The sequence below is a fragment of the Nipponia nippon genome, unplaced genomic scaffold (assembly GCF_047370975.1).
Source record: "Nipponia nippon isolate SJK-2023a ecotype South Korea unplaced genomic scaffold, ASM4737097v1 scaffold_3, whole genome shotgun sequence".
Taxonomy (NCBI): domain Eukaryota; kingdom Metazoa; phylum Chordata; class Aves; order Pelecaniformes; family Threskiornithidae; genus Nipponia; species Nipponia nippon.
The window spans coordinates 94,275,432-94,287,818 of NW_028262347.1; the positions used below are offsets into that span (position 1 = coordinate 94,275,432).

General features: G+C 37.2%; 1 protein-coding gene across 8 annotated transcripts in view; it reads left to right on the forward strand.

The window, feature by feature from the left end:
- The window catches only part of CCSER2 (coiled-coil serine rich protein 2), a 76,352-nt gene that overhangs the window by 8,178 nt on the left and 55,787 nt on the right, over positions 1–12,387 (forward strand). For 5 of the 8 annotated variants that reach the window (XM_087766267.1, XM_087766265.1, XM_087766264.1 and 2 more), the window contains 2 exons: positions 6,075–7,548; positions 8,512–8,714. In XM_087766267.1, coding sequence (XP_087622393.1) covers positions 6,114–7,548; positions 8,512–8,714 — 1,638 coding nt within the window. In that variant the 5' untranslated portion in view covers positions 6,075–6,113. The remainder of the gene's footprint in view (positions 1–6,074; positions 7,549–8,511; positions 8,715–12,387) is intronic. The other 3 variants (XM_087766268.1, XM_087766272.1, XM_087766270.1) reach the window with 1 other exon arrangement.

The window sequence follows — 12,387 nt, forward strand, 5'->3', positions numbered from 1 at the left end:
TGTGAATGGAGTTTTTAGTTCTAAAAGTATTCTGATAGCTTTCTTCTACAAAATAGAGCTGCACTTCCCTACTTCTTTTTCTCCACTAAGTGCTTGTGTCCTCTAGCCTTACAAAGCATTAAGAAACCGTATTCAGATGGATAACTTCAGAGCTTTTAAAGACTGCAAGGAATGTCATATCTTTTTGCTGTATTGACTAAAGATACTGTTCAATGTTAGAAATACAGAAGCCCTGATCTCTTCAGGATGTGTTTCTTGTTCTCTTCTACCTTTCTCTCTCTTCATTATCATGCTCTGCTTGTATTCCTTCACCTAGTGCATTCTGATGGACAGTAAATAAAATTCAGCATAACAGCAGCTTGGGTAACTCGTTTGCTTGGTGTTTGATAGCTCAAACTTCACAAGTGGATAGATCAGCATACCTCAGTGTGAGGGAGGAAGAATAGAAAAGAACTTACCTCTAAGCTCTCTGAGATCTGGGAACAGAGTCTCACAACTTCCAACACAGAACAATAAAATGATTTCAGAGAAGCAGAACAATAAGCATTAAGTGTCTTGGAATTTCTTACCATACTTTAAGACTGTGGTACCTTCAAAAGGTAGACTGTCAGGGATGCTAGTATTAATCACTGTGCAGTTTGGACACAGTAAAGGGAGAGATACTAAAATTCATGGATGCCTTCATGAAGCATTGGGAATTGATTCAAGAACAGAGGTGTTTCGGAGACATTGAGGACAGGAGAAGGAAGGAAGGCTTGAAGGATTTTACTGCTGAGCTGATAAATCTTATTGAATCTTGGAGTTGAGAGAAGGCTTTTTTAATTGAGCTGGAGCCAGTCTGTGCAGGATAAATAACACAAAAGAATATAAGACAGTTGTAAACACTGAGAAGTTCAGTCTCAGAGCCATCAGAATGTCTAGTTGTATTCTGATTTAATTTGATTCATACAACATGCACAATTTCTTCAGCATTCATCATCTTTAATTCCTCAGGCCTTGTCCTGCTCAGAGCAGGTGTTTGCTAGCTAGATCTCCTGCCAGTTTCTTTCATTCTGTTAAGCTCCCGTGGTCCTCTTAAAGCTAAAAAGTGACTTGAACCATGCTACCCATCCCACATTGTTCCTAAGTACTTGCTAAAGAAGCCTTTTGCTGCATCTGTTGCAGGGGCCTCCCTGATTTTTTTCTTATGTCTTTCAGTACCTCCCTACACCGGTGTTAAAGCTCAGAGGTGTGCAGAGGTTGTTTTTATAAGCCACGCGCAGTGAACAGAGTTGGAATACACGTGCACTTAAATTCACAAAGGCCATGTGGTATATCTAGATTCAGCAGGTGATAATTAGAAGTAAACTACAATCTTTTTCAAATTGTCAAGTTTGTATCTTTTTTTGTGTGTGTGGAGGGCGTCTTAGTTATCGTGAAAGTCAGTGGGAAGTTAGGAGCCGCTATCCTGAAGCATGTCCATAGCACCTTGAAGAGCTGGTCTTGTGTCGCAGATTTCAGCAGGGCTCTCCTGTTAGAAGTGTGGTGCAGAAAAGAGGATATAATTGTTACTTAAGGTAGTAGATTGTGCCTGCCTCAAGCCATCCATTCATTGACTGCCATTTGGTCTTCAGTTCCCAAGGGCACGCTTCACTCATTTTCTGCACTGCCTGGGCAGTAGTTAACAGTTCTTTTCTCTGCCCTAATGTAATGCTGTGGCCAAGTAAGCTTTTCACTAGAGGAGATAATTTAGGTTACCATAGGAGGAACATTCTCACCTTCCCGTCCATGCTTTTTGTATAGTGGAAATGTGCTTTTGTTTTCTAGGCGAAAGAATGAAGGTCCATGGAAATTTTAGCACCGTGGAGTTGGCAAGATAAATATGCATGAATATTGGTGAACTGCTGCTTCAGATCACCTGTCACTGAGCCAAACAAGTAGAATTAGATAGTATCTTAATTCTGCAGAAGGCAAATAATAGGAGTATAAGGTCTGGCTTGGCAAACATGGTCATTAAACTTCATTGGCTTCACTAACATCCAGCACATGATGGCTGAAATATGAATAATTCATTTATTCACAGAGCTTCATAGCAGTTGTTCTGTCAGTCTGCCCACGCCAAATAGCAAAAAAAAATTGACTGATTAATAATTGGTGTTTGCTGATATACGAACACTGACGGACATAATATTTCCAGGTAGGTGAGGAAGCTTGTGTACCTCTGTAGCTGCCAGCTTCTTACAGACCTACAGGAAAGTACCATTTCTGTTATCCAGAAGCAGCAAGGAGATGTTGACTATCTTGGTTTTCCAGCACAATCCTGTTACACAAACTTATGTTTATCTCTGCCTCAAGAAAAAAATTCTTTATGTTGGGAAGGAAATTGTTCTAAGAAAAGCATCTTAAGTTAGCTACTCAATATTTCTGTTTCTTATTTAGGTGGTCTTAAAATTGAGAAAAATGGAACATCTGAAACTCTTGGCATAGCAATAGTTCTGTAGAATTGCTCTCATCTGTCACCAGTCTGTCAGATATGTTTCATCTGGCAGCTGTTTATTCCACACTGCTATGACAGTAGGAGGGGAATTTGGTCCCACTCGTAGTAATCTGTTTGGAACTTGAAAATGCTGTTAGCTCTCTGACGGCACAGATCGTAGGGATTGCAATATTTTAAAGGTGCCCAAACATTGAAATGTATGAACCTTAAGCTGTCTTCTGCTGTAATAATCATTCCACAACATGTAGGGTGGAGTCTCAGATGCAAAACCAAACTTTGCTGAGAAGCGAATACCTAGGCAACTGTCTTCCTGGTGTTACTGAAACAGACTGTGAATGAAATAAAAGCGAATGTTGTGTTTGCTAGTTGAAAGTAACATCGGAGGATCTGGTTGAGGTGTAAGTAATCCTATACAGAAAGCACAAAGGAGAGTGAGAATGAATATCCTTTTGCTTATCACCAGGATCTTGAATATCCTTGAAGGTAAGGATGTAGCAGCTTTTCAGTTAATTCAGATTATACTTCAGAGAGGGTTTGTAAGTTTTAATTCCTTTTCCCTGGATCATTATGTAAGACTAGGCTCTTTATAATTAGTTTAATCCCCGATTAGGCTTGTGTGCACTAGATAATGTATTTCCCAAGGCAAAGCATATAAGGCTAGTTTGCCCCAATGTCTGTTTTAAAAAAATCCATAGATTGAAGAAGTCTAAAAATACTTTGAATTGCTTTATAATACAGCAGAATATGACTTAAATTGTATTGAGTCCGAGTTTCATGGGATGCAGAAATCATACTATAACTTGGAGGTACTATGCTTCTTGAAAAGGGAATTTCATTTTTAGGGTAATGTAATTTCTAGTAGTAAATATATGTCAAGATTAAGGATGTTTAAGAGAACTTCATGAGAAAATTTTCCATTTTCTGGGAAAAGTAACATCTGCCAAACATAATACTGTTGTTTGGGGGTTTTTTGACAGCTTTGTATTTCAACCAAATGCAACCGAAAATTGAAAAGGTAACACAGTAGTTACAGTTACATAGCTAACAAAACACAGGCAAGTATTGCTTGTAGGCAGTCTTTTAATTTAATTATCTGAAGTGTTTTAAGCAATCAGTACAGTTTTCTTAAAGATAATGTTTCGTCTTTCCCTAATTAAGGATAAATGAGCAAACAGCCTTCCTAGAGAACTGAAAGGTCTTCTTTTCAAGTTTAATTTGCAGCACTTGGTGGAGGATTAAAGTAATCTCATTAAATGGCCTCATTTAAATTTTGCAGTCACCTAAGAGATGGTAGACAGATGTGAAAAGGGAATTATCCATAAAGCATGAAAGCTAAATTAGCAGCTTTCTAATTCAACTTTTTTAATTTGGAAGATTTCTTTACAAGACTTGAGTCTTTTTGTTAGAGTTAGGATATGTTTTGATGGTCTGCAGTATGATGCTTGCTGTCAATGAATGCATCATGATGTTAAAGGGCATTTTTTATGCATGGAGTTTTTTTTTTAAAAAGTGTACTTTATTGCCTTTACTGTATATGTTTGACATTAAGTATCTTTGAGGTTGACATTTGATTTTAAGGCATAATGATTTTTTCATTTGCAAGGTTTACAGGTACTCTGTAGGCATGTTTCTTTTTTATGGGTACAGGTACATGAATGAGATGCTGTGAATGCTTTTCTTGGTAGAAGATGTTGGTCATACAGTGTTTTTGAGATGTCTAACATTAGACACCTAAATCCACGTATGGGCACATGTTATGCATAAGGAGTTAAATGTTTTGCTGTTGCCAGGGAGAAATACTTGTGGGCTTCTTTGTATGCCTAGGTAAGGATTAGTCTCTGGTGCACAAGAATTCACTTAGTATTTAAAAACTCTGGATTTGTGTGTTTCTAAATAGAAATGCGCTCTACCAGTTGTAGGATGTGCATTCTGATATTTTCACTAGGTTGGGAGCCTCTAAAAAGCCACCGTCTCAGTTTGGTTCTCTTTCTATCTTTTTAATGTAAATCTACTTCCAGAAGTACAGCTCTGGGGCATCCTATTCATTTACAAAATCCTAAGGGTACTTCAGTTTGCATGAATTCAATGCCAATTTGATTTTATCTCGGTGTTTCTTGGTGAGGTCTTGCAACTTGGGGAGTGACTCCCTTTAAGCTAATGCTTGCTGTGGTTACACAAGATATTTCCTGTACCTTGAATAAGTATAACGTTGCTTGCTATGTGTTGATTCTCATCATGATCGTCATGGTTTAAAAATTTTCATGGGTTTTTTCAGTCCTGCCCGATGGGTGTAGGTCTGTGAAAAGAGAAACGTGGATAATAGTTTCAGGGAATAACATACAAACAAGTGAAATTCTGTGTCCTGACACCATTGTAAGACCAGCAGGGGGAACTGATGAAAACATAAAATCCAGGCTAGCAAAAGGAAGATATCTTTTTACAACTGTCTTGAAAAAACAGAAACCTGGTCTTGCAAATACCAAATTTTAACACTGGACTAAACCTTGTCTTAAGATGCAATATTGAAACTTGGAGACTTCTCAAGGTCTTATTGTCTGAACTGCAAGTCTTTAACAATAGCATTGAGGCAAGTTGTCCATATTGTATAGCCAGGCAAAACAACAGACTAAATGCTGAGCAAAAGGGTGATACAGACATAATTAGTTGTCATAATTAGTTGTCCAAATAGTAGGATGGATATGTGGATGAGTGTGGAAGAAACAAAAAGCAGCGTATCAAAGCAAGGAGATTGGAATTCTCAAGGCAAAAAATTTTGAGGCAAAGATACGTCTGTTTATCTCATACTTTTGTAGCTAGGGTTACCATGTTCATGTATCACTGCGCAGAAGTAAAACTTTTGAATTCACTTACTAACACTGACCTTATGCAACTGTTGCCCTGTACCTTAAGTCTTGTACATGAACAAGTTGATGACCAAAATAGACTACAGTTTCCATACAAAGAGGGGAAAAAAAATGGCTAGGAATTTTCATCTTGAATTGGGGATATCAATAAGATCTGGGAAAAAAAAATGCTGTGGTGAAGGTGGATGATGAGTGTTTATTTTGTATCTCATAACATAGACATTGGGGAAACTGAAAAGAATTTCAAAAAATTAGCTTTTCGTCAGATTTTACATTATAGTTTTTGCAGTTTTACATTGGTGACCACAGGTTTGTGCTATGTTCAATTTGTGGGATTTTTTTAAATGTAAAGTCTTAAGTATGTAATTTAATAATTGTAACGCAGTTGAAAAATTCAGTTTGCTGCTCAGAATAGGTAAATGGAAAAATAAAAAGCCCAACCCTTTTCAAAGCTTACTTTATAGATTTCAAAAGAAAGGGGGAAAAAAAAAAAGGCAGTTTATCTAGAGAATGAAAGTTGAGGGATGGAGGTGTGACCTGAATAACGTATTGCTGCCAAATAACTGCTGATGATGGGTATTTCTCTGGAGCTCACAAAATTTGTGTGAGTTACTTTGTAGCATCATATTATAATTAGGCACAGGAATGTAGTAAACATAGATACAAATGTATATAAAATTATGTTGATTAATGTGTTGTTGATTCAGATCTAATATATTCTTTCTTTTCCTTAGGTTCAAGCACCCTATAAGGACCAATGTACCCAATAGCTCATGGAAGAAAAAAGTCAAATCAGGACATCCTTGGTTTCCAGGCTACCCAAATATGGAACGAAAGCTTTAGGAAGTGTCTTGCAACCTATGCCAAATGGGACGGCTGTTAGTTTAGCAGGGAATAATGGTGGCAAAAATTTTGGCAAGCACAATGGCACTGTTCGCATGTCTTCCTTTTCTTTCAACTGGAAAAAATCAAATAAATATCAACTTAATGATCAAAATGGGAGAGAGACCAACTCTAAACATAACTGTAATGAAAAATTAATCAGTTCTGAGAAGTATTCTCAATCTCAAGGAGCATTGGGTAATGATGTGCTCAGGGTGGGTTTGAACAGTACTGCTTCGGTTGCATCAAAAGCAGCAAAGCAAACCAATATGTTTGTATCTTCTACTGACGAATTAAACCCAAAGTCTTTGCCTGGACTTTCTAGTTCAGCAAAATTCGCCAAAGGTACCCTGTCAGGAAGGACCTCTTATTCTGGACTCAGTGCTCCAAAATCACATTTAAATGGATTTTATGGAAATAGGCCGGTGGGAGGTTTGCAGAGACCTAGAGCTAATTCCAGTGCCACAAGGACAAGTTCAGGAGAAAGCCTGGCACAATCCACAGACAGTAGCAAGGCTTTTTCCTGTGAAAAAATGGTAAGATCACAAAGTTTTTCACATTCCATTCAGAATTCTTTCCTTCCCACTGCATCTTTAACCAGGTCACATTCCTTTAACAAAGCTGTGGATCTTACAAGGCCTTATCATAGTCAAAATCTAGCTGCCAGGACATCTCAGAGGTCGACTTTGTTGTCAAGAAATGCACATCAGTTGGATGTACCGAATGGAAATGAGCCTATGAAGTATGGATTTACCAGGCCCTACTCTGGTATGTCAGCTCCTTGTTCAAAGAAGCCCCCACTGTCAAATGGATCTGGGTCAGGACCTTCTTTTGGATACAGATTAAGTCGGCCTTCTCTGCTGAAGCCTACCAGGCAGCGATTTGCTGGAAATATTGTGGATGGCAGCACAGGTACAACTCCTGACACATGCATCGTGGAGAACTCTGAAATTTCAACAAATATAAATAGAGCAATTGAGAAAAACAGTATTATAGAGAGCAATGCTCAAAGAACAGAATCTGATGAGGGCCTGCATGAAAGTATGGGAAAACAAGGATCAAAAGTCATGTGTATGAGCGATGATGGAGATGAAATATCTATATCTTCTTTGTCATCCTCTGAAAAAAATGATTTGAGTGAAGACTTCAGTGATGATTTCATAGACATAGAAGACCCAAACAGAACTATACAAATACAGCAAAAGGAGAGCTGTCTTCAAGAATTAAAACACGGGAGCATAACATCCATCGAGCCATTCACTTCTCTCAAGGGAAGTGGAGGATCTTGCTGTAATGCTGATGACTGGCTTGATATAAACGTGTCTGGTAAATACTTTGTTATGTTCTATTTGAAATTTTAGGTACTAAATCAGGATTCTAATAACTGTAATTAAGTTGTTTTATATAATTACCCATTGCTTGTGAATTGTTTCAGAATGAAACTTGGCTCTATGCTGGCCCATTTATTTTCTTACAGTGCTTCTTCTGCATGATAGTTATCTTCCCTAGGCATGACTTTGAAGAGCTCTTTTTCTTTGGGATAGGAATGAATGATACCTCCTTTAACCATGCTTGTGGTAGGGTTGTGTGATTCCTCATACCCTTGCTTTGCCATTCATTTCTCTGGACTGGTGATCTTTTAAGAAAATTTATTTCCCTGCATGCCGCAGCCCCTCCCCCCCCCCACCCCTTCACCCCACCTCTGTAGGTACCCCACCTCTGTAGGTAAAGAACAGCTGTAACCACTCCTAAGTGGTGGGAATAAGTGTAGGGTGCCTAATTAAATCAGTTAAATTATAAATATGAATGTCACTGGTTTTTTTGTTTTCCAGAGACATGCTATATTAATTCTTTAAAAATTAGTGGAAGAGACAGAAGATGTTTTTAAAAGCCATGTTTTCAAGTCTCTGATGGGCTTCTCATAGTACATGCTTGTTTTAAGAAAAGTTACAGTTGAAAGATTGGATCCAAAGGATCTAATCTTGGACCCACCTTCTAATATGTTAAAAAGATATAAAATTCTAGGAAGTAGCTTTCATGATGAGTGAGTTAGTGCAGTGTAAAAGGCTAGCAAAGATGCAGGTTGGAAAGATACTTAGTTATAGCTGCTAAATCAGCTTGAGCTTTTTTCCCATCTAAGATGAGTGAACAACACTGTAGAATGCTTTCAGATATTTCTGTTACAGTACAGTTTCGGAAAAGTTAATGCACCAATAATACACATCTTAATTTTTATATCTGGCATATTGGATTGTTTTTGGAATCTTGACTATTCCTGTTTTCTTTAAGCAGTGGATGACAACAGTGAAAGCACAAAGCATACCGGCGAGAATGTGATTTCTCCAGAGATGAATTACAGAGCTGGGTCCTCTTTTGAGCTTTCTCCATCTGACAGCTCTGATGGCACATATATGTGGGATGAAGAAGGGTTGGAACCTATTGGAAGTGTCCATCCATGTGGAAGTTATGAATCTTCAGAAATGAACAGCATAGTATGTATTTATATACATAACTTGCATAATTATAGTGTTTTGAGTTTATTGCTTATTAAGTCTATTTTAAAAACAGAATTAATGTATTTTTTACTTGATAATTGCTTCCTCTTTCCTCTGTACATGATAGCTTTTTGAAACTTCTTGTTTAGGAACTCCTGTTTCTGGACAGGTGACCTTGATTAGGCTGTTTCCATACTTTTTTTCCTTATTCTCAAGTCAGGACAGAACAGGTTGGTCCTTATGCAGTCTCATGGTAGCACTCACAAAGAATAAAGGAATTAATTTCTGCAAATGATAGGTTAAATATCTCCTACCAATCTCTAAACCTAGGAGTAAAAAAGCAAGAAAATAGCTATCACCTATCTGACTTCTTCCATTGTCTTGTTTCTGTATTGTATATGTGTAGGAACCTTTTGAATCAAAGTTTATTTTGCTTTCTCAGTTTGTTCAAGCATAGAATCTTCAAGGTAGATACCTGACTGTAGCTCACTGTAGCAGGACTCTTTGTATGTCTCGAATGCGATACACAAGATGCATAACAACTTTCTTCTTATTGCTAAACTTAAAACTGATCTGCAAGAAACGTCATTCAGTCTAAAGAATGGATGGAGAGTTGTTGCAGTGCAGTGCTGGACCCTCCAGTTGAGGTCAGGGAGCCAACCTTGGGATTTTGGTGGGCTTGAGGAAAATATTGTCTGTCTGCCCTTCATCCCTTTTCATTTCATATTCATTTATTGAACAGTCCTTTGAATTAAGCAACTCAGATTTTATTAACATGATACTAACAATCAGAACTTCTAACAAAGAGAAATTTGTTATAATCAGTGTGCCACGCTTCATGTGTTTCGGGCGTGTTAGATACTGTGTCACCACTACCAATTTAGTAATGTAGATACCAGTTTTGGACTTGAACAGGGTTTGTGGCACCTACTCAGACTTGGATTTGTAATTTTATTAGGATTGTCTGCTCTAGCCCAAGAGCAAAACAGCAGAGACTTCTCCTGAAGATTGGGCATAGCTATGTAATTATATTTTTATGTGTAACTACATACAAATTCCTGATAAGTTTTCAGCTGCTTGTGATATTGTTTGCTTTCTGTCTTAAATTATGGTGTTAGGATGTAGTGCTTAAGAGTTTAGAAATGGTTATTAACTTTTCGTGGTAATTGTGGCCAGCTTGGAAAAGCAGTTTGAGACTTTTCTGGTATGAGCTTTGTAGCTTTATTGATGTTTATAGGGGACAAAAAAGTTTAATGTAGGCCACTGCAAAAACAAACACTGTTTTCCCCAGGCACATGCATGCACATGCCAGGGAAAAAAGGAAGTTTTTGAACTTTGTCCTTCATAAATTTTAAATATAGATATTTTTGATATATACAGTGTAATTTATCAAACATATGAAAGACACTACTTTCCCATGCTTTTAGACTATGTATCTAGGTTTTTTTATACATGTGACCTCTACACGTTAATTTGTGCATGTGTATGAATTGATAGTCAATCAGTGTTCTGATTGACAGAAGCGGTTGTAAGTCCTGCGGACCAGAGGTTCATTAGAAGCTTTTGATATCTTTGTTCGCTACTTTGGTTTATTTCTTCCTTTATTGAAAGTAAGTAGCTTTTAGAGAGGACTTAATGGAAGAACGAAATTACTAGATTTTGAGGAAGTGGAGAAAGGAGGAGGTTGTAAGTAAGACTTACTGTAAAAACTCCTGTGTTTTTCACCATTTTGATATTTATCCTGTTAGTGCTGTTCCAGAATTACAGTGCTTACTGTACTATGAATTTTTATCTTAAATGAGAGAAACATCAATAATACATCTTTTATTTTTACAAGGCAGAAATGTATTTTCAATCAGCTTGGGTTTTGAGGTGAAATAGTAGCTCTGAAATGTTTGTTGAACTGCCTTTTAGTGGTGTTTTTTTGTGTTTTTCTCCCTGTGCTTGTTGTTTTTGGTAGAAAGCATGATATATTTGATTTCTTTAGCCTAAAGATTAAACATTGATCATTTTTAATCTGAAGATACAGAAGAATTTCTGATACAGTTTTTCATTATTTCTGAAGAATTATCTTCTTGGGTAGGTTAATGTAAGCTTTTGTTCCATGTTTTCCCTTTTCTCTGTAGGCAATGAGTATAAAGACAGGTTAGAAAAAAAATAGAACTGAAGACGCTGAGAATAATTATTGTGATTAGTCAGCACATCAGATGTTTTGATTGCTGTGAGATATATGATCAAATTAAGCTGTTTCTATCCTCTAGTGTGGTGAGGGTAAAAGTTGTTAATATCTGTGTGTCAAAGTCCAATTTATAAGAGTCATATTTAAGAATTTTGAGTGCTTGAGCTGATGCCAGCCTGACTGCCCCTTGGAATTAATATTTCCAGGGAAATCTCCAAAGCAGATAGTTGGTTCTGGAGTTTCCATGGCATCAGGCTGTGGTGAGTAGAAGCAATGTAGCTGAATAACAATTCAGGTAATTAGATGGTGAGTAATTGATAGTGTTTAGTGCAAAATTCACCTTTTTTTTTTTTTTTTTAATTTCCATCCTGCTGTTGTATTGTTAGTGTTTTAAGCCATATCATCCTTAGTATTGACAAGTATGATATGCTTTTCCTAAACTTTTCTAGAGATGGCAGTGCAGCTCCTATTGGGTAATCTTAGATTAGAAGTGTTTTGACCATCTTTGAAAAGGCAGCTTTTGCAGAAGGGATTTTAACTAGGCTTCTGGAATGGCAACCAGAATAGGGAGACAATGGAAGGAGCTTGGTGGCTACTCAATCTTCTTGTTCCTATTATGGGAGAACAAAAGCAGATATCTGTGCTAGTCTCAGTAGAGCTTGGTTTTAAGGACATAGGGGGGAAAAAAAAAAATTGGCCTCTTTTAGGACAGCGTGTCTGTTCTTCGCTAACTGAGGCAACAGCTATGGAGGAAAATGTGCAATCCAGTGTTGGAGGTTTAAAAGTTACACAAATCTTAATAACCTCACATAAGACGATGCCATTGGGACTTACAGCTAAGTAGGACATGTGTTTTTTTGAGACCTTGTCAGGATGAAAATGTTTTTATTCTCTAAATGTGTAACAGAAAATAATTTATCCTATCACTATCCCTACTTTTGTTTCATTTCCAGTTTTGAAGGCAACAAATCAATTGGTTAACATTCTAAGAATTGAACTCCCTTCAAGTTTTTAAGCATTCATTTCATTGGTATTCCTTATACTCCTTTCAACAATTGGTCTTTGCTGCTAAGCACAAAATCACTGATGCTATTTCTGCTCAATGCTGTGTGAGAAGACTGATGCTTAGCAGAGCAGTTGTGATGGCTCTGTAAACTAGCAACATGGACAATATTTGTCTATATGTATTCTCATTTAAGGTTCAGCTGTACTGTTTGCTCATGTCATGTGTTTCAGCTACCTACTTCAACACCTAGGTGCTTTACTGTTTCATGGCAGAAAGCTGCTCAACAATGTGAGGTACAACTTGTGCTGTGTTTTGTTTGTGGTTTTTTGTTTGGGTTTTTTGTTTGTTTGTTTTTTAAATACAGGCTTTCATCAATTCTGTTGCTAGCTAGCTTTAGGTCAGGGACCAAGTTAAGGGTTATAATTAAAATGTCTCTTCATTTCATTGCCACTGAGTAGTTATAAATGAATCTTAGATTACAATTA